Raw genomic sequence first — 27,434 nt, 5'->3', positions numbered from 1 at the left:
AGATTCTAGGTACTGACGTTGTTTATTATCATAATTACATGTTATACTGTTTGGTTTTATTTGTCTTTGTATATTTTCAATCTTTACTGTTTAGTCCATTTTTTGGTAATAAATATTTTTGGCGTGGCTCGGTATTTATACATCCCGCCATTGTGTTATTGTGCTATAGACTTTTTTTGTATTCTTGTCTTTCTTTTTTGCTTATGTACTTTGTCTTCAAAGTGTCTATATGCCATTTTGTTTTTCTTTGTTGAAATAGTTATTTGTCTTTATAGTGATTAAGATTATAACACTATGTTGACTGCTGTACCCACATTTTTGACATTTTACTTATTATGTCTGTTTGTTTTACTCACACATTGTTGTCAATATAATGGAATTCTATGCGACTGTCTTACAAGTGAGAGGTTTAGCTAGGTATAAAACCAGGTTAAACTCACCATTTTCTATATAAGGAAAAGCCTGTACCAAATCAAGAATATGACAGTTGTTTTCTATTCGCTTAATGTGTTTGAGTTTTTGATTTTGCCACTTAATAAAGGACTTTCCGTTTGGAATTTTCCTTGGAGTTCTGTATTTTTATTATTTCACTTTTTCCATACACCAACAGTAGTGACAACAAAGGAACTTAGAGGACAGGCTATGCATATTACCAATCAGGATGACCAACATTTGAAAGAACTTATAAACAAAATGCAATATAAAATCATGAATTAAGCAAAAAGTTTGTTTTCATAAAACGACAAGATATAAATGATACTGATCAAATGAATATGCACAGGAATCGTTCTTTAGGTAAAGACACTGCAATTGTATTATAAAGCAAATTTTAGACGTCAATCATTCAAAGTCAAGTTATGTAATTCATAAATACTTTCAGACAGGTACAATATTAAAAATAATAAAGATGTACCAAATACTATTTTGGAAACAAGGAGATTTGATTTATAAGTTTTTTGATTTATATGTTACTTTAAATTTGAAACTTTGCAATGTAACTTACTTTGGCGGAATACAGTATAACCATATCATAAATTGAGCTAAGACTACAATTCGGAATGGGTTGATAACATCTTTCGATCACACTAACTTCTGAGCTTTACTGGAAAACTACAGAATACACATGTATCAGATGCAGGGCAGAATTCTCAAAAACTATCAAGTGGACTTTAACGTGGACAATATCATCAATACGGTAGTGGGATTCGAATGCAGAATCTACACGCACAACAAGGCAACAAGAGATTATACCGAGGTGAGACCACCGTGAACCTCATTAGCATCAACAGCATTTTAATCAACAGTGATTTCATCAGAGGCAGCTTTGTTAACGGGTCACAATATTCTATCATCTACAATTGTTTCTCCTATGCAGCTGGCATAAAGATCATTCAGAGCTTCAAACACTTGGTATAGACATAATACCACAAATTGACATGGTTTGGTTAAGCACTTGACATGGTTCGGATAAGTGTTCCAAATTTTGTCATGGTTTTTATTGCATTTGTCATGGTTTGCATAAAGATTGATGCATATTAGTTTCACGATAGTTTGTTCAAATGTGTCGTTAAAAAACAAAGTTACACAATGTTCCCAGTGACTAATAAGAAAGTAACCTTTTTAACTTTAATGGTTATAGTCTTTGAACCGTACATGAAAAATCTTAGTTATAGTTCGTATCAAAAGATAGCATAGCTCTGAATTATATAATCAATATTGGCATAACTCCTTTGTTCTGCCATTCAATGGAACTTTTTTTCGCCTTAAATGAAATGTACCTCCATATGTTATTTACGAATGGTTTGTTTAATGTGTTAGCTAACAAGATAACTACTGTCAGCAGAAAATCATGTCTGTCATCATACCTGGGCACGATAATTTGACATCGATATCAGTCTGATTTAACTTCTAAATGTTGCATGCTTGTATGGAGAAGCAGCACATGCAAGTCAAAAACATTTGACCCGGTCTGGAATCGAACTCATAGTATGGTGGTCCCAATCAAGCTAACCATGTCACTATAGCCTGCGACTACTATAATTATTGTGTAAAGTTGTCCAAGCCATAAATGGAGACCAGTCAGGTGCTTGTAATTCAGTGGCTTTGGGTATTTACCAACGTTTTCGAAAATTGGATCAAGATCGATTCAAGGCATTTCACCTTTCTTCCATTTTAGTTGTTTTATTACAAGAAGGTAATGTTGATGTTCCAAAGAAAAGTTTAAATTATCTAATGTTATCAGATTCTGTTTTAAAGAGTTTGTGGAATACAGAAAATCACCAAAGGTCTGTTGAGCTATAAAGTTGAAAAGAAAAATTTTATTAGATTTTAGATTTTAATTTTTGCAAAGTCAAATACCGAGTATACCTTTACACTTACAGAATGGGATCAATTTGTTATCATTATATAGGTGATTTTAGGATCAGACTGCTATAACTAGTTCAGTTATAATCAATCATACATGACTTGTACTTGATTACAACGCATGTTTGTTTACTGTCGGTCCTATATATGGAGCATTGATATTGAACTGAAAGTAGGAAACCTTTTTTACAGATTTAAGGTTTAAACTTCATGAGACACACTTTGCCTTTTCCTTTTATGTCATTTAGCTTGAGATCTTTATCATAACCCCCCCCCCCCCCCCCCCCCCCCCCCAAAGTACCTGTTGTGGTTTCGTTGTGGATGAATTTAACTTAAGAGTGTTTCCGAAGATTAAAAACCAAGGAAAGAAACACGCAAAATTTTTGCAATTATTTCAGACAGAAACCAATTTCAGTGTTTTTGTGGAGTTTGCATGGTTTGTGTATGTCTTACAGAAAAGTTAGTCGTCCTTATACTAGCTTTACTATAATAGCCCTATTTTATACGATTGTACATCCGAAAATTGTCAAAGGTCTTTTCAAAGGTCAATCCCATACTGAAATTAAAGCGCGAAAGCGCTGGAAAAAAACATTTGTCGTATACTATTAAAGGAATATGCATGCGTCATTATGAGAAAATCGTTGTTAACTATATAAAAACGTTACGTCAAATTTCGTATCAGAACATACACGTTTATTTCTATACTGAATTTATTTGTTGGATGCTTTTAAGAATTGCATATGACATTTCTATCATTTAAAGCTTATCGATAAAGCGAGGGAACTAATCATATTCGTCAAAAAGAAGGTATGATATTCTGTATGGCTTACCGTTTAAAATCTTTTAGACTTTGAACAAATGCACCATCTTTTGCAAAATTATCCTAGTATCAGTAAATTATTTTTAAGATACAATATTTTGTATTTTTTGAAGTGCGCAAATGTGATTGAATAATTTAATCAAAGCGCGAATGCGCTGTAAAGGCAGTTACCTACAGGCTTTGTGATTTTTGTTAATCCAGATTGATTATATAATAATCAAACATACTGTAAATTCAGAAATTATTGCGAGGTTTTTATTAATTCGAATAACGCGACTACTGGAGCATCACAATAATAAGAACTCGCATTCTGATATCAAATACATATAGCTGTATGAAGCTTTTGGTAAAGGAGTATGTCCGGTAAGGGCCGATTTCGGCCTCAAAATTCAGGTTCATCTGATGAAAGATTTTGGACACTTTTTAAACACTTAAGTGTCTACTTCAGTCGATTTAATTAGTTTATGTGAAAGATTTAAACTGATTTAGTCATTAAAGACGCTCAAATTCAAGCTTAAATATGAAAAATCTATCAAATATGCCATAATATGTCACTTTTCAGATGGTTTTTGTCAAAAATGAAAGTGGCCGCATCCGTGTTCATTCTCAACCTTTATATATGTTATGTATTATCATTAATTACAATTTACATTTAAATATCAAGAATGAACACAAATGCGGCCACTTCCATTTCAGACGGAAACCGTCTAAAAATTAACCAAAATGCTAAAATTTCGACGATTTCAGTAATTTAGCATGACTTAATGATACTAGTACCCGATACATGTGCATTGTATTGTCAAAAACAGCCCATATTTATGTAACAGAAGTATTCTTCTTTCCAATAAATAGCTAAAAATTTACATTTTAACAATTTTGTAAAACTGCTATATTTTGGGGCCGAAAGGGGGTCTTACTTGGCCTACTCCTTTGCAATAATTCTTCAAAAATAGCAATAATAAATGTACGCATTAATTTCTGGGTTACTTTTCAGGAAAAGCTAATCATATCAAGATATTTAGACATTTTTCAATCATTATGGCATGAAAATGGTAATGCTATATTGCATTTCCAAAGAACATATTATTGCACGAGTATATTAATGAACTAATATCTTTTAAATTAACATTTTACCAGCTACAGAGCAACATAGAATTTACTTTTTTGAAAAACCAAATCGTTTTTATTTATACTCAAACTAGAGGTTCTAAAGAGCCTGTGTCGCTCACCTTGGTCTATGTGCAACAACGGACACTCTCCAACATTGTAGACGAGGATAGAATTCATGACAAAAATCTGTTTTGTTGATCATGTATTGCTGAGCATTTAGTCTGTTTAATTTCTCTCTATTTTCTTACGGTTTTGCTCAAAACACAAAACAGGGTAAAAAAATCCTCATTCAAGGGCAATTACTCCTACAAATAGTGACAGTCTACTAACTATATCAGTAAAATTTGACTTGTTAGTAGATCTTGCCTTGCTGATCATTTTTGTTATTTAAAGTGTCTATTTATCTATTATAATTTTTATCATATAACACAAAACGCAAAAAAAATGGTAAACATCGTTATTAAAGGGCAATAACTCCAATAAGGACTCGTCCGACGATTTTCCCCATGTTGCCTTAATTGTAAATCTTGGCTTGCTGATCATTCTTGCTTATTTCAGTTCCTATCTATCTATTATAATTTTTAAGATATAAGGCAAAAACGAAAAAAGTTGGTAAAAATCGTCATCAAAGGGCAATAGCTCTAATAAGGAGTCGACTGACGATTTCGACCACTGGACTTATTTGTAGAACTTATTTTTCTGATCAGTTCTGCAATTTAAAATTTCTCTCTATCTATTATAGTTGGCCCTAGACCACAATTATTTGTCTATTAGTTCTTTATAACGTTTTGTCTCATTACAAATATGTATCAATTCTTTTTGTCAATTCTTTTGTGTGTGTAATGTGCAGAACAAGTCGAAAAATATATAGAAAAATATGGCAAAAATTGCTCTTTTACATCTTACAAACTTAGCCAATACACAACCATACCCTTATGGACAAGTCAAGAGATGTTACGAAAACTGTAAATATTACCTTTTTGCAACTGGCCTAATCACTCTTTCCTTATCAAAATCAGTTAAAATACAACATCCAAACATTTATTTTAGATCTCTTCTTTCATTTCCATCCCATAACAAATAAGAAACGAATGAGAAAAGGAAAGAAAAAAATAAAGAACAAATACACTTTAATTATAGGGAACTATTTTGTTGTGGGGATGGATAAGTACCCGTCCACGTCCACTCTGTGTTTTTGTTAGATGTATTTCTATTTGTATCCATCTGATGAGTTAAGCCTTTTTCGACTGGTGTTTGTTTTATTGAAATGGCTTTGGACGAAAATCCTGTAACTCGAAAAATCAGTAACAATAGTATTTATGCAAGTATTTATTGGGATGCTGAAGTTGATACAATAAATGTACCCCGAGCGAACCAGAAAAAGAAGGAAAATTTATATGAGGATTTAGATAAATATAGGAAAAATCTAAGTAAACATCTCGGTTTTGATCCAAAAATAAACCCTTCTGAAGTCCCCCATCACTACCGGACAGACCTTCTACGTTGCCAGCGAGGCGAAAAGTTCGTTCTAAAAGCACGGAAACAAAAGATAAGAAAACAACAGCAATACAAAAAATGTTCAGAACTGTTACACGAGGTCGAACAAGTTCGATATCATCTACGTCCTCAAACACATCAGAAGGCGATGAAGATAAATTGAATACCACTTCGATAAGCAACAGACCAAAATGGCCGCTACCCGGCACCGCTGTTTCCGGCAATAATGAATTGTATACATCTGTTCCAAACGAAGGAGTATTTTCTTCCGTTAGACCAAGAGCACGTTCGTATGAAGACAGACCTACAAAAAAGCCTGAACTTTTTAACGATAGTATTGTTTCAGTAAAGGAATGACCGATGGCAGCTGCGTCTAACATGGGTTTGAACTCAGTGTATGATCCATCTTCGCTAGCCATTGATTACGATCCAGTCCCCTCCTCGCCACCTTTGGCGGATTAAGATGGAATTGCGGATCCACGATGTAATGATTTCCATTGGTCGCAGTTGTTACTAGTTGCATCCAATCAAAAAGAGCCTTTAAGATGATCACGTGTAAATGTAGAAAATGTAAATAAACAATGTTCACTTGCAGATTGTGCAACAAGTCTATACTCCAAAAACACAGGACGATCTTTAGTGACAATTTTAAAGTTCTTAATCAAGTAATTTAAGTTTCTGGGTATGTTTCTCGCGCAAATGTTGGAATGTCAATGTTTATTTTCGGTTCCTACTTCACGAAATTTGTAAACACTAGACACAACCGTTTCTACACCTCTCTACTGAAGATTGTTCAAGTGCTACCATTGGTCAAGAATGATGTAGTCGGAATGGGCGTGACTTTTGTCTACCGGTAGATGGTGCAGCATTGTTATCACAAATAGTGGCTTGATCTGCCAAGGGTGGAAGAGGAGGGGACTGGATCGTAATCCTTGCCTAGCAAAGATGTGTATGATCCGATTTATAGCCAAGTATATGAAGGTGAATCTGGAATGGAAACGAATGAAATATTCAAATGTCGCTCATTTAGGAGAAGTAATAGTTCTATTAATTGAATGGTGCAAGACAGGCGTCGTTTATCACAAAGAGCCGTTGATCTTTTGACAGGAGATTTAAACGACGAGTTAATTCCAAGACACTCTGAAATACTGACTCCCGTTTTAATTTAACAGCATGATGAGCCGGATTTTATTGACTTTGCTACTGAAATCAGTGTACCAGAGGGTCATAAAGATTTGAATACTACGGAAAGTTGTGACGTTTGGAATCCATTTCCATGCATAGCAGACTTTACAAACGTTATACAACCCGAGGATGAAAATTCCGAAACACTTATACCAGAACTTAATGCATCGGATCCATTCGATATGTTTCACATTGGAGTTATAAGCTCAAGTTTTGGTTTATCTACAGAAAACTCATTCATTCATTCGGATTTCGTAACCGAACCATCAGACTTAGAAAAGACTATTTATAATCCGAACGAAGAAATTCACATGGACATATGAAAATTAAACAATACGTCAAGAGCAGACTGTAGAATATGTACTTCCTACAGAAGTGTCGGGGACTTATACTTCATAATTCATGTGTAGTGCTATTTATGTTTAATATCTAGTGGTATATCAAAGTGCTTTCAAATTTACATGTGAGATTAAAACATAAAAAATATCATGAAATTAATGTGTTGTCTTTGAACCTTCTAGTCACGACACAAAAAGTACTCAGTTTCTTTATCATAGTACTAGTATTCTGATTGATTACTTAAAAACCAAATATACCTATCCACAAATTGTTCTGTCAGTTATCAATTTGATATTATTCATACATGTGTGTATATTGATAAGTTTTTTATCACAAAGAAGAGTTTTGTTGCCAGGTTATAAACCAGAACCGTAAATGTAAAAAAGACATACCAATCCATGATCGCAAGATAACACTTCTAAGTTAAAGGTTATTACTGTCTGTCTGGGTTTTTAAATGCTGTCCATTACAGTGAATATATGGATATATTGGGTAAACATCAACAAGACAGCAACCAGACAAGAAAAGTAACAAAAAACATCTAGTCGTATATACCACGTCATTTGAACTCTGGCAAAATTGAGAATGGAAATGGGGAATATGTCAAAGAGACAACAACTCGACCAAAGAGCAGACAACAGCCGAAGACCACCAATGGGTCTTCAACTTAGCGAGAAAATCCCACACCCGGAGGTGGTCCTCAGCTGGCCCCAAAATAAAATTTTGTACTAGTTCAGTGAAAATGGACGTCACACTAAACTCCAAAACATATAAATGAACTAAAATTAAAAAACATACAAGACAAACAAAGGCCAGAGGCTCCTGACTTGGGACAGGCGCAAAAATGCGGCGGGGTTAAACATGTTTTGTGAGATCTCAACCCTCTCCCTATACCTCTAGCCAATGTAGAATAAAGAAACACATAACAATACGCACAGTAAAAATTCAGTTCAAAAGAAGTCCGAGTCCGAATTCAGAATAGGTTACAAAACAAACTAAGCAAAATGACAATGATACATAAGTTACTGACATGCCAGCTCAAGACCTCAAATAAACTGATTGAAAGATTACGTCTTCATCATATGAAAATCAAGTACAATCCCTCCCGTTAGTGGTTTAGTATCATACCATCATAAAATATATGAGAAGAACATAACCCGTATAATGCCAACAACTGGTTTTAGAATAAATGTGTTTATTTCCGACGCAAAGACCCTATGAGTGAATCAATATCAATACCAAAATATGCAATCCTTAATGACTTGACAACAGTATCATAACTATATCCTTTCCGAATAAGTCTATTTAAAGGTTTGGTTAGTTTTTTAGGTGAATGCCGACATTTTTGTGCTTTGTAAAGAATATTATCATTAAAAATATTGGATGTGAAATACCTGAACGTATAAGATGTCTGCATGTTGATTTATATTTACGAATGATGTCCTTGTACCGATGATAAAATTTAGTAAATGTTTTGACTAGTTTGTGATATTGAAAACCCTGGTGTAATAATTTTTCAGTAATACAGAGATTTCTTTCGTTAAAATCAAATTCGTTGTTACATACACGAGCGAATCGAACAAGTTGAGATATATAAACACCATAAGATGTCGACAAGGGAACGTCACCATCTAAAAACGGATAATTAACAATAGAAAATGAAAAATCTTTTATCATAAATTTTGGTATTAAGCTTCCCGTTAATGATAAAGATATCAAGATCCAGGAAAGGGCAGTGTTCATTGTTAGTATTAGCTTAATTTAACATGTTTAAAGTCATTTCGGCAGGATAAATCTCTTTAGTGTACATACTGAAGTCGTCATTATTGAAAGCCAATATATCATCTAAATATCTAAAAGTGTTATTAAATGTTTGAATCAGATGTTGTTTCGATGGGTCTTTGCTGATTTTAGTCATAAATTGTAACTCATAACAATACAGAAACAGGTCCGCAATAAGTGGTGCACAATTAGTCCCCATGGGAATTCCGATAACCTGACGATATACGAAATCTCCATAGCGAACAAAAATGTTATCTAGCAAAAATTCAAGAGCAGTTATATTATCAAAGCAGGTCCAATTAACATACTTCTTTTGTTTGTTGTTACTAAAAAATGACCTAAAAGAGTTTGAACATATGTTTCCGACTTTTTAAATGCCCATTAAATAAAGTGCGTGAATTTTTCTTAATAAGATTATGAGGCAAAGTGGTATATAGGGTAGAAAAATCAAAACTTTGAACCGATTCGAAATTACTAATATAAGCATGCAATTTATCAAGTACTTCCAACGAATTTTTGACACTCCAAAAGTACTTAATTCCACTATTTTCAAAGGCCTTATTTGAACAATTTATTACCAGGTTTTTGATTGTACCAAGTGTACTAGTAAGTAGAATATATAGCTTGGTTAATAGATAGTGTCTACTGTTGGTTTTTGAAATAGAAATTAGGTCCGAAATATTTGTATTGTTATTACGAAATTTTCTTTGATTGCGATTTATTCTACGCCCATGAGAACGGTTTTTACGTACTGTTTTAGAAACTATATCAAAAATGTTAACATAATCTGTTCTAGATATATTACCAATTCCCATGATATTGTCGTTAAGACCGAGAGGATGGACTGTCTGTAATTTTTTAATCCAATCCAATTTAATTCAATTATTTTTCGTGATCGTACAAAATATGAATGAGATTCCCCAGGCTGCTTATTAACTACTTCTAAAGGTTGAACTGTAAAATATTTAAGAGGATGATTGTGCTTGTTAAGGTGTTGATAAATGATACTTTTGAATATATGTGGTCTTTTAAAACGATAAAGGTGTACTTACGTGCGTTTAGAATAATATCGTCCAGTTTCACCGACGTACTGAATACCGCATCCCTGTTTGTTTCATGTGAGTAAATATATAATAGTGTTAGTTTTTCAAGTGATATCAGTTTCAAAATTTAGGGAAAATGTGCGACCATTAAACGTGGACCTTGCCGTATTGTTGGTGGAAAGACGGGGACATGTAAATCATTTTTTGGCATGACACTTATAGATAGAAGGGTAACCACGATTTTTGTTATTAAAAATGTTAGCGATTGTAGTATTTTTAGATAATCGATTTTGAAGATTGAGACGTGTAGATACCCTTTGAACGAGTTTAGTATTAAGTATTTTTCCATTTTTCCATTCCGTCTCCTTATTTTCATATTAGATAGGTGTCTATACCAGTATACGATAGACAAGATCGTACAACGTCTAAAAAGGCAACAAACAAACAAAAAAGAAATATTCAATTTCCAATTCCTCAAATAACAACATTAAGATAACGACATACTTTAACTACTGATGCGGTACCTGAAATTTGACAAGTACAATATGTGGCGGTGTTAAACTATATTTCTATATTTAATACGGAAGGGGTTTTGCTCAATTTTGAAGGTTGAAAATTGATATACGGTGAAATATAGTTTCTTTAATCCAGCTCTTTTAGACTCTGTTGGATAATCATACTACATCTCCTCAGTTTGTATAGTAATTAAATCAGCGATTATGGTTTACATGCATATTTTCCGAGGAAACATCACTTTTGAAATCTAAATTACAGAAACATTTAAAAATCTGAATTAGCCGAAAAAAGTCTTATTGCGGACCTGTTTTTGTATTGTTATAAGTTACAATTTATGACTAAAATCAGCAAAGACCCATCGAAACAACATCTGATACAAAAATTTAACAATACTTTTAGATATTTGGATGATATATTGGCTCTCAATAATGACGACTTCAGTATGTATACTAAAGAGATTTATCCTGTTGAACTTACTTTAAATAAAGCTAATACTAACAATGACCACTGTCCTATCCTCGATCTTGATATCTATATCATTAACGGGAAGCTTAATACCAAAATTTATGATAAAAGAGATGATTTTTCATTTCCTATCGTTAATTATCCATTTTTAGATGGTGACGTTCCCTTGTCACCATCTTATGGTGTTTATATATCTCAGCTTGTACGATTTGCTCGTGTATGTAACAACGTATTAGATTTTAGCGAGAGAAATTTATGTTTTACTGAAAAATTATTACACCAGGGTTTTCGTTATCATAAACTAGTCAAAACATTTACTAAATTTTATCATCGGTATAAGGACATCATTCGTAAATATAACTCAACATGCAGATATCTTATACGTTCAGGTATTTCACATCCAATCTTGTATTGTAATATTCTTTACAAAGCACAAAAATGTCAGTATTCACCTCAAAAGCTAACAAAACCTTTAAACAGACTTATTAAAAAAGGATATAGTTACGATACTGTTGGCAGGTCATTAAAGATTGCATATTTTGGCTTTAATATTAATTCACTTATAGGGTCTTTGCATCGGAATTAAACACATTTATTCTAAAACCAGTTGTTGGCATGACACGGGTTATGTTCTTCTCATATATTTTATGACGGTATGATACTAAACCCCTAACAGGAGGGATTGTGCCTGATATTCATATGACGAAGACATAATCTTTTAATCAGTTTAATTGAGGTCTTGAGCTGGCATGTCAGTAACTGCTAGTAGTCTGTTATTTATGTATTATTGTCATTTTGTTTATTTTCTTTAGTTTCGTATTCTGACATCGGACTCGGACTTCTCTTATAATGAGTTTTACTGTACGTACTGTTGTGCGTGTTTTTTCTACATTGGCTAGAGGTATAGGGGGAGGGTTGAGATCTCAAAAAACATGTTTAACCCCGCCGCATTTTTGCGCCTGTCCCAAGTCAGGAGCCTCTGGCCTTTGTTAGTCTTGTATCATTTTTAATTTTAGTTTCCTGTGTATAATTTTTGAGTTTAGTATGACGTCCATCATCACTGAACTAGTATACATATTTGTTTTGGGGCCAGCTGAAGGACGCCTCCGAGTGCGGGAGTTTCTCGCTGCATTGAAGACCCATTGGTAGCCTTCGGCTGTTGTCTGCTCTATGGTCGGGTTGTTCTCTCGTTGACACAATCCCCATTTCCATTCTCAATTTTATTGAATATGAAAATAAGAAGATGTAATGGTTGCCAATGAGAAAAGTCTCCACCAGAGAACAAATAACGTAGATCTTAATAACTATGGTCATTTTACGACCTTCAACAATGAGCAAAAAACCATACCGCATAATAAGCTATAAAAGTTTCCGAAATAACCAATTTAAAGCTGTTCAAACGAGAAAAATAACGCCCCGAGTTAAGCAATGTTTAAGTACCACGACATACAGTTAGTTCATGCAAGACAATTCTACATGAGGCAAATATGTTGTTCATTGGTAACACATGCAACGAGGAAGATGTTATTAGAGTGACGGATATTTTTTCGCGTTTCGTGAATACATATATACCAACTGTTGATATTTCAATTGGAACTAATTGTGTACACGTACTAACGGACCTCTTTTGTATCCAAATGAGACAAAATTTATACAGAACCTTCTCAAAGACACAAAGAACAGAATGGAGGTTGGTCCAAGCATAACAATGGGTGCATAACATGTCGAGGAACCCGATCTTCCTGCTTTTAGAGCTCATGCGATTTCCCAGTTGTTTTGGCTTAGTTTGAACATTCTGTATTGATTTACAATAAATTTTTCATATCTTTATGACCATCTGATACATCGGTAAACTTCTGTTATACCTTATCTATAGGTTAATTTCAAGTCAAAAATACTTTCATTAAACTTCCAGATTTATTTTCCTACTAATCACTATGTATTAGTTTTGAATTGCGAAGTTTAGAAAATTCATACTATTCAATTTGGAGACTTTCAGAAGAAAGGTGATGGATACATGTAACACAGGGACATTCAAACTCATCGAAAATAAACTGACAACGCCATGGATAAAAAAAGAAAAAGACCAACAGACGAACAACAGTTCACAAAACACAATATAGAAAACTAAAGACTGAGTAACACGAACCCCCACAAAAAAAACGGGGGTGATCTCAGGTGCTGCGGAAGGGTAAGCAGATCCTGCTCCACATGCAACAGCCTTTGTGTTGCTCATGTAAGTACAAACCCGATGATAAGTCTAACTCGGTAAGTCACATACGGGGAAAAGGGGACGGGATGGTTGTGACGAAAATTGGAACAAATCCGTCGTCATCTGTGAAACAGATATTCCATAACGGTCAACCAACTCGTGATGACGTCCGTAATTTAGGCATAATTTTAACTTCATCACTTGGAACTCTTGGTTTAATAGCTTCTTTGTGAGTACCAAACCTCTATCAAGGAAATCATGATAGGAAATATAAGCTCTGGGATATCGTGTCAACTGAGATATACGCTGCTGTAATGTTGCTATATAGAAATGGAACGCTCACAATTCGGAGCTGAAGTTATCTCTTGTGTCGTAAAGTTTTGTTTTCAATCGACCCTAGAAAAAAAGATGTGAGGCAGACTTAACTGTATCTGTTGTATCCTTTATCTCAAGTTCGATGGGATACTTGTAGATGCGTTCAACATAGTCACCAAATTTTGAATTAATAAGTAAGAGACCATCATCTATATAGTAGAAAGTGAAGTTAAAGGATACTGCTAACTTCTCTTCTTTCTTCCTACGTAGTTTCTGTATGAAGTCAGCCTCATGTCAATATAGGAACAAGTCGGCATGAAGAGGAACACAGTTGGGCCCAATGAGAATTCCCATTGTGTGTTGACAAGATACTTGTATATATGTTGGCCATTCTTTTTTATGAAAAAAAGCCGGACCAACTCTTTCAATGTGTCTTTTAGTTTGGAATGGGGAATACTTGTGTAAAGTGTAGAAAAGTCATATTTTTAATACTCTTGCAAGATGAAAGAGTCATAGATTGTATGTACTCTAAAAGATCTTTTGAATCTTTTAGTATTCACATCTGATTCAAGCGGCCTCTAGAATAGGTAGTTTCACGATCACTTTGAAGCCCGGATTTGATTGCTAATAAAATTTATGTTAATAATTTAAAAAAAGGTTTCGTGGAGCACTTGGAAGACCCAGCAATATAACGTTGTTTGTAGGGACAGTTTAAGTATCCAATACAGTGAATGAAGATCCAGTTTTTCATCTTTGGTTGAAATTCTAAGGATACATAGAACAGACCTATGATTATCCTGGATTTCCTCCTTGGTAAGAGTCGTGGGGATATATGTTGAGGTTCCAAGCGAATTGTCAATACTGAATTCATTCATGTAATGTGACTTACACACAAAAACGATGTTGTTTGGGTTTTTTTTCTGCGGGGTCAACAACAAATTTGTCATAGAGGTAGGACTGATATTTTGCAATATCTGGTTGTAGCATTGGTATTCATCGACAAATTCAGTTGTTTTAGTTCTGATTTGTATTAACGACCTCACAGCCGACATCCATTCGGAAAGAGTATCTACGTCTTCTTTCTCGAGTTTAACCCATTGCCTAGTATAATCATCGACTGAATCCATCAGTATTGATCTAACTTTATTTCTAAATCTTTCAATCAGTTCAATCAGTTTTGGTGGGGTTCGTGTTGCTCAGTCTTTTGTTTTCTATGGGGTGTCATCTGTACTATTATTTGTCTGTTTGTCTTTTTATTTTTTGCCATGGCGTTGTCAGTTTGTTTTCGATCTGTGAGTTTGACTGTCCCTCTGGTGTCTTTCGTCCCTCTTTTTTAATGAGGTCTGGAGCTCACATGTCAGTAACTGCTAGTCGATCTTTGCTATTTTATGTATCATTGTCATTTTGCTTAGTTTGTTCTGTTATCTATTCTAACAGCGGACTCGGACTTCTTTTAAACTGAGTTTTAATGTGCGTATTGCTGTGTGTTTGTTTATTTTACATTGGTTAGAGGTATAAGGTGAGGCTTGAGATCTCACAAAACATGTTTAACCCCGCCGCATTTTTTCGCCTGTCCCATGCCTTTGTTAGTCTTCTATGTTTTTTTTTAATTTTGGTTCATTTATATGTTTCGGAGTTTAGTGACGCACTCCCCGTTTCCATTCTCAATTTTATTGTATCAATTACATTGTATATATAACTTTATTCAAGCGTTATATAATTTTACTTCTTCATATACTTAATAATCGTCGATTCTTCTGTAGTGGTGTTTGTATGGACCACATTGACATTCTAATAATATACCTATGTGTGCTTTCTTGGGTGATCTTATTGTCCCCATTTGCCAAAGTATACAAAAACACACTTGTTTTACCCCACCATCCTTTATACAGTGTGCACCAACCATTATCACATACCTGGGCAAGAATGTATGTATAAGCATATTTATACGGCATAATATTAAACACAAACTAAGTTCAACTGTGTTCTTTTCAATGCTTAATTTCATGATTCTCATTGAGATTTTTTCACTGCTGTTGAACTGTTAGTCTTCGGATGCATAATCATCGCAGTATTCTGCTTCGGTACTGACATGCTTTATAATATATAAGCATAGGGGGCTGTGGTATGAATACCAATTAGACAACTATCCACCAGATACTAAATGACGAATATGCAATAAATATAAGTCACCATACAGCCTTCACCTTTGAGCAAAACACATACGGCACAGTAAACTATATAAGTCCCCGAAATGAGAAAATATAAAACAGTTAAAGCGGAACACCCAACGGCCTGATCTGATCTGATCTATATATTTAACCATAACTGAAAAACAAATATCAAAGAACGCGACCAACAATAACGACTGAATATGCAAATTGTAGCGGGGTTAAATGTGTTAGCGTTGAACCCTCCCATAAAATGGGAGAGTGGTGTAACAGCAAAATAAAGAACAAACCATAAAAAAGTCTAAAGACTTGAAGTACCGATCTCAGAGTAATCGCAATTACTGAAAGTTGGTTCAAAGCTAATTACAACTAATTATCAAATCATGTTTCCAAGACTAAATTATATTTACCGCTCTCAAATTCTACGTCGATTATTTTTAATTTTTAAGAAACTAAGGTCCCAACTACCTTGGGTAAAGTTGACCTCAGGTTGGTTTGTCTTTTTTTAACATCATGCTCCTCACGTTGCAATTTTTTTATACATCCTTGAATCTCAAATTTTGTGTTTGAGCATTCCTGATGAAGGTAAATCGAGAAAAGCGCTTCTGACGCACCAAATTTATATATAAGTGTTATTTTCATTATTGAAGTTAAAAATCGACCCGAACCTACAACTCAGGGAAAATCCAATTCCAGGTATGAAGATCCTAAAACCTATCATAGTTTATTTTAGGAATGTCACCAGAATAGACCTGACATTTTTACTATGTGTGATCCTAAGGCTTATGTTTTTATTTTGGGAATTTTATCTAATATATAATAAGTTTTATGTTTGTTCTCTCTCAATATAAAGAATGTATGGAAAAGATGCACATCTATCAGACAATATACCAAGTATAAACACTGAGAGAAAACGAACGAGCACATCTTTTCAAGATAGTACTGTCAATTATATTATAAACAGTTTGGGAGCACGAGCTCAAATGGGATATAATAACAAATTAAAAACCAATTGTTCAAAGAACAATTGAAGGTCTTTCCACATTAAATATCAAGACAATTGATGCTACTTCTGGTTTACTCAAATTTACTATTGCGTTTAAACATAGGTTTCTTCATACGGGTTAAAAAAATATATGGTTTCTATATACTAATGTCTGAAATAAGGGAAATAATTTGCAACTTCCAGTTAAGAAAATATCCGGCCTCATAGGATAGCTTGCTACGCGCTGATTCCAAAAATATATGGGTTGTATGTACATTCACTTGGAATAAGGTAGATAATCAGCAACTTCTGGTTAACAAAAGGTCACAGAAGGTGTTAGCTAACTTTACACTGATTCCGAAAATATATGGTTGCCATATACTTTTATTTGAAATAAGGGAGATAATTAGCTACTTCCGGTTTACATAATGGGACTTCCGGTGTCAATAACAGGTTATTGTATGCTGATTCTAAAAGTATATGGTTTATATGCATTTTTCCCTTGAGTTAGTGCAAAAATAGCTACTTCCGATTCTCAAAAGGTCACTTCCGATTGATACATTTCAACTTTACGTGTCACCGTACTCTTTGCAAAAGACACTTTGACTTTATCATGTATCGCAATGAACTTATATTCGATTTACCATCAATTTTAACATTTAAAGGGCAATAACTCCTATAAGATACCATGAGATCGTTTCGGACTAAATGTACTATTGTTTGTCTCAACAACCCAAACAATTAGCATCAGTTCTTTTATATGAAGCTTTTATGGTATAAGATAAGAGGTACACACAGGCTAGGGGCAAAATTTAGAAAATGACCTTGACCTTTGACCTTGACACCATTTTCTTTTTGGTGGACCAAGGTCCTCAAATCATGATACTCTAGATCTCTATCACTTACGGTTCATGAGTTACATTTGTATACCACTCATGTCAAATACAAAAAGGGAAATAACTCTCATATGGAGTCTCAGTATCGCTTCGGTTAAAATTGACCAAAACATTCTAAGGATTTAACGAGCCATTTGGAAAAATATATTTGTCGATTTCTTTTACGGTTGCGAAGGAGATGCACACACAAGAAAAACAGTGTTTGGGGAGATACCTCTTATAAAGAAAATTGTTCGGTTAAGCAGGTCAATATTAAAAGCGCATAAACTGTTCGATAACAATTTTACTGTTTATCTAAGCGACGACATGTTGCTAAACAAAAATTACACGCAAGAACAAAATTTGGCGGAAGAAAAAAACATAAATTAAAAACCAATTGTTCAGAAAACAATTGAAGGTCTTTCCACAATACATTTTTAAATAATTGATAAGAAGCTACTTCCAGTTAACCCAAAGTTACTATTGGTGTCCAAACCTAGGTTTCGTCATACTGATTAAAAAAAATTTATATGGTTTCTATATTTTTTACTTAAACTTGGGAAATAATCTGGAACTTCTGGTTAAGAAAAAGTCATTTCCGGTCTCATATGATAGCTTACTTTCCACTGATTCCGAAAATATATGGTTTCTAGATACTTTTCTTTCAAATAAGGGAGATAATAAGCTACTCCCAGTTTACAGAAGACGACTTTCGGTATCATTAAAAGGTTATTGTATGTTGATTCTAAAAGTCTATAGTTTATAAGTATTTTTCCCTTGATTTACTGCACAAGGTCACTTCCGGTTAATATTTTTCAAGGTCATATGTCAGTCAACCCTTTGCAAAAGACACTATGGCTTTATCATGTACCAGAATGAAGTTATATTCGATTTACCTTAAATTTTAACATTTTAGGTGCAATAACTCCTATAAGATAGCATCAGATAGCTTTGGACCAAATATACCATTTCTTCCTCTCAACAACCCAAACATTTTGCATCAGTTCTTTTGTATCTAGCTTTCATAGTTTGAGAGGAGATGCACACACTGACAACGGGAAAAAATTTGATTGTGACCTTGACCTTTGACCTTGACCCCAATTTCAAAGTTATGACTCACGGATCTCAAATCAAAAGACCTTAGGTCATTACGTCTTACGGTTTATGAGTAACACTGACATATCGATAAAATAAATACTGAAGGGTAGATAGCTCAAATTGACCAAATCTATATGAGGATATAACTAAAAATTTGGAAAAAGAATTTTGTCAATATCGTTTTTGTAATGAAGGAGATGCACACACAAGATAAACAGTGAATGGGGAGATAACTCTTACATAGATAATTGTTCGGCTTAGCAGGGTGAAATTAAAAAGCGCATACACTGTTCGATACAAAATAAGAAATATCTAAGCGACATATAGCGAAACAAAAATTTAACGAAAGATCAAAATTTGGCGGAAGAAAAAAAGGAAATCAATAAAAACCAATTGTTCAGAGAACAATTGAGGGTCTTTCCACCTGAAACGATATATATTGATACAAAAATATCAAAAATCCAGTTTAAAATGCTATTTACAGTGACAAATGATAGCTTATTGTAAGCTGATTTAAAAAATATATGGTTTCTATACACTTTTGTTTGAAATAAGGGATATAATTTGTTACTTCCGGTTTGCAAAATGTCACATCCGGTATAATTTGATAGTTAACTTGACACTGATTCCAAAAATACATGGTTCTATATACTTTTACATTAAATAAGTCCAAAAAATAGCTACTTCCGGTTTACACAACGTCACTTCCAAGATTTTTCAAGGTCATGGCTTGCAACCTAATGCAAAAAGTCCTATGGCTTTAGCACGTATAAATATGAAGTAAAGGCAAAGGTCAAAATCTAGAACGTCAAACTCAACTTTGACCTTGACCTCAATTTCAAAGTCATAAACCAAGGACCTTAAATCAAAATACCTTAGGTGTTTATTAGATATGGTTAACGAGTCATATAATTTTACGTATAAAAGGGGATAAAACTGCCTTTATATGTCAACGTACACTTTCAACTAAAATTTATGTGTTACGACATGTTGCAACTAACAATTTAGTAAAGATATGTTGTCGTTATCTTATACGGTTTTTGAAAGAAGTGCAAATAAGCCAAAATCAAAATTTAGAATGTGAACTTGACCTTTGACCTTGACCTAATTTTCTTTTTTTTTTTGGACCAAGGACCTCAAATCAATAGACCCTAGGTCTCTATCACTTATGGTTTACCAGTTACAAATGAATATCACTTATATCCAATGCATAACGGGAAATACCTCGCATATGAAGTCTCCAGAACGCTTCGGTCCAACCAATCTTAACATCCTGAGGATATAACGAGCAAATTGGTGAAATAATTTTGTCAATATCTTTAACGGTTGCGAAGGAGTAGCAAACACAAGAAAAACAGTGTTGGGGAGATAACTCTTACAGTATTCAGTTAGGCGGTGTCAGTTTTGAAAGCGCATAAACTGTTCAATATCGTATACCAAATGTCAAATAGACATTTTGCGAAACAACCAAACAGGGTAAGAAAAAAAATTAGTCGGAAAAAAAAAAAATTAAAAACCAATTGTTTAGAGATCTATTTTGACATGAAAAGATTAAAATTCGGTTTAAATGTCATTTTCAGCGTCAAATGATAGCTTAATATACACTGATTACAAAAATATATGGTTTCTATACAATTTTTCTTACATAACGGTGATAATTTGTTACTTCCGGTTTGAAAAATGCCACTTCCGGTATTATTTGATAGTTTACTTGACACTGATTCCAAATATATATGGTCAAGATACTTTAACATTAAATTAGTACAAAAAAATAGCTACTTCCAGTTTACACAAGGTCACTTCCGGTTGGCTTTCCCATTGTACAAGTGGCTTGCAACCTAATGCTAAAAGTCCCATGGCCTTATAATGTATACATATGAGGTAAAAGCAAAGGTCAAAATCTAGAACATCAAATTTACCTATGACCTTGAGCTCAATTTCAAGGTTATAAACCAAGGACCTCATATCAACAGAGCTTAGCTCTTAATTATATATGGTTAATGAGTTATATCACCATATGCGTAATTTTAAATATAAGAGAGGAGAAAACTCCACTTTAAGTGTACCCTTTCAACCAAAATGTATGTGTAAAGACATGTCGCAAGTAAAAATTTAGTAAACATATGTTGTCGATATCTTATGCGGTTTTTGAATAGAAGTGAAAATAAGCCAAAATCAAAATTCTAGATGTCTATCACTCATGGTTTACCAATTACAAATGTATATCACTTATATAAAGTGCATAAGGGGAAATAACTCTCATATGGATCTCTATACCGCTTCGGTCAAAATTAATCAAAACATCCTGATGATATAACGAGCAATTTGGTAAAATAAATTTGTTGTAATCTTTTACGGTTGCGAAGGAGTAGTACACACAAGAAAAACAGTGTTCGGGGAGATTGTTTGCTGATTCCAAAAATATACGATTTCTATACAAATTTGAAGGTATTTTGTCACTTCCGGTCTGAAAATGTCAATTCCGCCATTAGTTGATGGTTTATCTGACACTGCTTCCAAAAATATATTGTTCTATATACATTTTACATAAAATAAGTATAAAAAATAGTCACTTCCAGTTTACAAAAGGTCACTTCCGGTTTGCTTTTTCCACGTCATAACCTAATTCACAAAGTCTTATGGCTTTATTGTGTATGAATATGAATTTAAAGCAAAGGTCAAAATCTAGAACGTCAAATTTACCTATGACCTTGATCTCATTTTCAAGGTCATCAACTCAGGACCTCAACTCAAAAGACCCTAGGTCTTTAATATGTATGGTAAATGAGTTTTATCACTTTACGCATAATTCTAAAAATAAGAGGGGCAAAAACTCCCATTTAACGTTACGCGTCCTTTCAAACAAAATTGATGAGTAACGACATGTTGCAACTAACAATTTAGTAAAAATATGTAGCCGATATCTTATACGGTTTATGAAAAAAGTGAAAATAAGCCAAAATCAAAATTTAGAATAAGACATTGACCTTTGACCTTGACCTAATTTTCTTCTTTTTTTTTTGGTCCAAGGACCTCAAATCAAAATACCCTAGGTCTCTATCACTCATGGTTTACCAATTACAAATGTATATCACTTATATCAAATGCATAAGTGGAATAAACTCTCATATTGAATCTCTATACCGCTTCGGTCAAAATTAATCAAAAGATTCTGTGGATAAAACGAGCAATTTGGTAAAATAAATTTGTCGTAATCTTTTAAGGTTGTAAAGGAGTAGTACACACAAGAAAAACTGTGTTCGGGGAGATAACTCTTACAAAATAAAATGTTCGGTTTAGCGGTGTCAGTTTTAAAAGCGTATAAACTGTTCGATATCCTATACCAAAAATCTAAGCGATATCTTTTGAAACAACAATACAGCGGAAGAAAACAAATTAGGCGGAAGAAAAAAAATCAGAACAAAAGCAAAAGGTCTTATCACGGAAAAGTGGAAAGACCTAATCAAATAATCAAAACAAAAGCAAAAGGTCTTTCCACGGAAAAGTGGAAAGACCTAATAATGAGAACAAAAGCAATAGGTCTTTCCACGGAAAAGTTGAAAGACCTAATAATCAGATCAAAATCAATAGGTTTTTCCACGGAGAAGTGTTAAGACCTAAAAATAATAATAATAATCAGAACAAATACAATAGGTCTTTCCACAGACCTACTTTAACATAGAAAAATATTCAGTTTCTTGAAAAGTCATTAACCAAAAGTATCTAGACCAAGTACTAATATTGATAAGTGACATTTCGCGCACCATTTAGGATATATATATATAAACCAAATAGGAAGTGATGAAAACCTATTAAATAATTCTGTTATAGCACATATTTCTGCATCGGTCAACTAGCTAGGACTGTATATATGTATCAAATTGAATGTGACTTCATTTTTGTCATAGACCTTCTTATAAACAAAGGACATTGGAGATGAGTTTTTTAGAGCTACTTCGTGTTCTTTGGTTGACTATATCCCTATGATGGTACACAAGTAGTTTGAAGTCTAAGATATTTTGTTAGTCCTGATTTTTACACTGATGCGTAGATACAACCGAAATGATAAACCTTCCTGTATTTTGTTAGTTGGTTTCTGGACAAAATATATACACGGACTCCACATATTTGGTTTGGCATTTTTGGAAAAAATGTATCACCAACGACCTCGGATGAGTCAATATGCTAAATGAGTCTTGAGCGACATTAAAATAACCCTTGGTGGACCATGAACTGCTTACTCGTCTCGAGCACCTTGTTTCATCCACGGATTGACAGTGTCATTATGTCGACATGATGAAATATGCAATTTCATAAAGCTGGTTGTATTTGAATTTTTCAGATACTCTTACAAATTTTTGCTTACCAAACATTCAAAATAATTATATATTTCTGCCACTTTTCACAGCAATAATACCTTCCTCAATTCTTAGATGTTGATATCGCCGAATAAGACTTATTGTCGAAAATTTACTTGTCTTTGTGGCAACATGTAAAGCAGACATTGCTTAAACTTCCGAATCATCTGATTTCATCCCCACCTTTTACGGGTTCATGTTGTTCAATCTAAATGTTTTGGTTAAATGATTTGTGTCTCCGTTGTAGTTTGTCTTTTTGTGTCTGACTTTATTCATCGGAATATGGTGTTCATTAAACCAGTATATCTGTTTACATTTTATTAGTTTTGTAATTTTACCATAAAAATTCTCATTTTACATCTTTTGTTCCTCAAATATTCATATTTTCTAATTTAGATAAAGCAAAGCCTTTAGCTTAAGCCAATGACTTTTATTATCTGTACTGTCATCAATTTCGTTTTCGTCCAAAGCCATTTCAATAAAGCATACATCATTTGAAATATTCACAATTTCGTCTGGAATATCCTTGATTCGAATATTTTGTAAAATAACAATTATTTTTCTCAGGTTTGTAGTATATTTTTCATACTTTGCTCTTTCTATTTCGAATCTTCCCCACTTTCCTTCGGTAAAATGTTCAGTAATAATGAATACAACATGCCTACTTTGCTGAATTGATTCTGCTTTTGCATCTGCAGTAAGATCTCCAGGAAGAAGATCTCGATCATGTAAGAACACTTTAAGTCTCCATTCTTCTTCAATTTTTGGAAGGAGAAACTTCTGTATCCACGCTACACTTCTGTCTTCATAAGAAACATATGCGTCGTACATATAGTTTTCATGTAAATTTTTCTCAACAACTCGCCTGACTTTCCTATACATGTAAAGAATAATATTCCATCTATAGTTATAAAGGAGGGAAAGAGGTACAAAAATACCGAAGGCACTAGCAACCAATGCTATACCAACATAAAGCCATATAGTTGCTTCGCAGTCTGCGAAGTATTTCTTGGTATTCTTTGATACCTCCCTCAACAGGATTTGCTGCTTGTTTTTTGATATGATACAGGTATAATTGTCTCCGTTATAAAATGTTACGTTTGTATTTTCAAACCACAGAAGAAAATCCAGAGTGTCACATGAGCATATAAAAGCATTGTTATCCAAATTTAGGATACGAAAACGATTTAAATTGGTCATTTTATCCAGCCAAAGCCTTACGTTATCGTCAATAGAAGTAATCAAATTATTGGAAAGGTCCAAAGATTCCAACTTTTGAAGCTTGGTAACAAAAACAGGAATGGTTCTGAATAGGTTGTTTGACATATTTAAATGCGTAATATGGGGCTGTTCGAAAAATGTTGTTTCCTCCAAAGTCCAAATATAATTAAAAGATATGTCTACTTCTCTCAACTTAGGGGCTCTAAAAGACATCCATTCTCTACCTTTAAGTACAATTTGGTCTATGCGTACATTCGTCATTTTTAGTATGGAGAGTTTTGGCAAGAGTATTGATGGAAATGTAATGATTGCTACTGGAATACCAGAAATGTCCAAATATTCCAGCTGCTTTACACAGTCTTCTGTAAATTTTGGATAATGTATGTAAACACCATATGATACATCTAGATATTTAAGCGATGTGTTTTTGCAAGTTATAGATGCCGAAGAAGGGGCGATTTGTATATGTGTAAATCTAAGAAATTCTATTGAAGATGGAAGCGAATGATTAATAAGCGGAGGCATTTGAAAATATTTAGTACTTTCTGGAAAATTATTAAAAGCTGTCGTGTTGTATACGTTTAAATAGACAGGATGCGCATAATCTATAGTCAGGTATGAACAATCGTAAATCTTCATATTAATCGCCTTCATGAAAAAAATATAAATTTGACTGGAACGATGTGCAGTTGTTGCTGGTAGTCTGTTAGCCGATATGATGAAAGTTTTGAAACATTCTGGATGTTCGAACGAGAACAAAGAATTATCCTGGTAATCTACTATTCCTGTTCTCGACAGGTCCAATGCTTCAATGCAGATAGTTTTTAAATATTTCATTAATTCTACTGTTATTACAACAGAGTACGGGTAATCATCTTCATTGATTGAATTATCACTTATGTGGTGGAAATTTATAACAGACATGTTTTTATACTGAAACGGATGAAGAATACGCAATGCTTGATATAAGTGAACGTATGATTCGGACAGATCTAAAATTTTTAAGTGAGGAAAGTATTCCAACAATCCATCTTCGAGTAGAAAAAAATTGCGACAGCCGCTGATATAGAGTTCTTTCAGGTTTGCCGAGAAATTTTCAAACGTTGAATTCAATAGCCGAAATCGACTACTATTTCTCAAATGACATCGTGAAAATTTCAATACAGTAAGGTTTTGAAGGGAACTAAATCCTGCTCCAAATTCAGGGAACATGAATAAATCAATTGAAAGATTTTGCAAGGAACGTAATGAAGAAAATGCACCATCAGGATAGACAAACGTAGTGTTTTCGTTCAATGGCTTTTTATTTCGACTTATATCCAGTTCAATTAGATAAATAAGATGTCTGAAAACTTCCTTTGGAAGGATTGTGATGTTTATCAAATTATCATTTACCTTCAAAACTTTCAGCAAATGTAGTCCAGCAAAAGCATCCTCTTGGATTTCAGATATAAGATTCTTGCTCAAAATCAAGATTTCCATTTTCGCATAATGGGCGAAGGAACCGTTTTGGAGCTTGCGTATCAAGTTATTTGAAAGAATTAACTCATTGATATCTCGACTAAGATTCCTTGGCACAGAAGCAAATCCTTGATTTTCACAATGAGCAATCAGCTTGTGTTTTCTATTCCTCATGTACGTACAAGACATTGATTTGTTCCCATTTGCTATTGTTATCATGATTGATACAAGGAACATGCGTCTTATCTGATTCATTTTCATATCTAAATGTAACTATCCAATTATGATTTCTGCTCCATACAGTAAGAAATTCGACTGAATTCTTTTAAATATCTTTATGCATGACAGAAGTTATTATCATTCCTAACCGATACGGTTATATTCAAAAACTTTAACTTAATGTTTGTCATTCAAATTTCGATATCGATATTTCTTTAAACGAACTACCTTGGGCATTCTGTATAAATAAAAGTTATCTATTGAAATGTTATTATGACTTTAAATTTGTCACTGATGTGATATATGATTTTCTACTTAAAAAGATTATGCACGTTGTTTGATATCAAATCTGTTCTAATATCTGTTCGGATAGTTTTCTTTTCTCATATTGCACAGAATAATAGGGTGTTTTCACGTTTCTCCAACATTTGATATTTTCGTATACTGGTTAATTATTTCATTTTGGTGAAACGTAATAATTATGTAATAAGGATTAATGCTTTTACCTGTTATTAGAGTTATAGTGAATCTAGTGTAAATCAAACCAATGATATTTGAAAAAAAAATGCTAAAATTATTAAATTTAAACATATATTTTATACGATACATATTAGTAAAAATTTGACTTCCTGGTTGATGGAACACTACTTATATATTGTTATTTATTTTCCAACATGCATAACAAAATGATATGTATTATATATGAACTGTTACTTTCACTGTGACTTTGTACTAGTTTATGAGAATAAAATCGTTCATTCACTCGACAGAAGAAAAACTGGTTTTAAGAAACAAATATAAATTGTGTCAAAAAGCATTCACACACACCGACAGCGGTTACATGTACAACAAAGCAACCGAGAAGACATACAATTATTAGGAGTCTATCAGAATAACCAATATTTGAAAGCACTAATAACAAAATGCACTATGAAATCATGAAATTAAGCAGATTTTTTGCAAAGTAAAATAGTGTAATACATAAATACTTTCCGATAAGTAAAATTTAGTCATTATATTAAAAAAAAATATTGAAAATTTTATTTTTATTTTTGTGTTAGTTTAATTTTGAAACTTTGTAATGGAACTTAACATTGTGGAACACAGTATAAATATATCATATATTCAAAGCTTACCCCACAATTCTGAATAGCTTGATGACATGTTTCGATCAAACTAACTTCTGAGCTTAACTGGCAAACCACAGAATTAGCATGTATCAGAAACAGGTAGAATTCGACCACAACGTCCCGGCAAACACTGAAGCATTCGCTCTGGTCGTTTCCTGTAGAATTTCACAGTTCGAACCCAACTAACAGAAGATGTACGTTGTGTAAATAAACATATACCAAGGTGTTACAACGCGTTGCCGACAATACAGCTCGGAAGCACGGGTTC

At 33.4% G+C, this 27,434-nt stretch overlaps 1 protein-coding gene and 1 long non-coding RNA gene across 2 annotated transcripts in view; both read right to left on the bottom strand.

Moving 5' to 3' along the window:
* LOC127700265 (uncharacterized) overlaps positions 1-22,692 on the bottom strand; it is a 28,224-nt gene extending 5,532 nt beyond the window's left edge. Inside the window, exon 1 of the long non-coding RNA XR_007981514.1 lies at positions 22,587-22,692. This is a non-coding gene — a long non-coding RNA (uncharacterized LOC127700265). The remainder of the gene's footprint in view (positions 1-22,586) is intronic.
* Positions 22,693-23,086: 394 nt separating this feature from the next.
* Positions 23,087-26,494, bottom strand: LOC127700263 (toll-like receptor 2). The gene has a single exon (XM_052203685.1). It carries the CDS (start codon positions 26,076-26,078, stop codon positions 23,523-23,525), a length of 2,556 nt encoding a protein of 851 aa, XP_052059645.1. The 5' UTR covers positions 26,079-26,494; the 3' UTR covers positions 23,087-23,522.
* Positions 26,495-27,434: the final 940 nt, after the last annotated feature.

The sequence above is a fragment of the Mytilus californianus genome, unplaced genomic scaffold, assembly GCF_021869535.1.
Source record: "Mytilus californianus isolate M0D057914Y unplaced genomic scaffold, xbMytCali1.0.p SCAF_5, whole genome shotgun sequence".
Classification (NCBI taxonomy): domain Eukaryota; kingdom Metazoa; phylum Mollusca; class Bivalvia; order Mytilida; family Mytilidae; genus Mytilus; species Mytilus californianus.
This window is presented reverse-complemented; position numbering and strand designations above follow the sequence as displayed.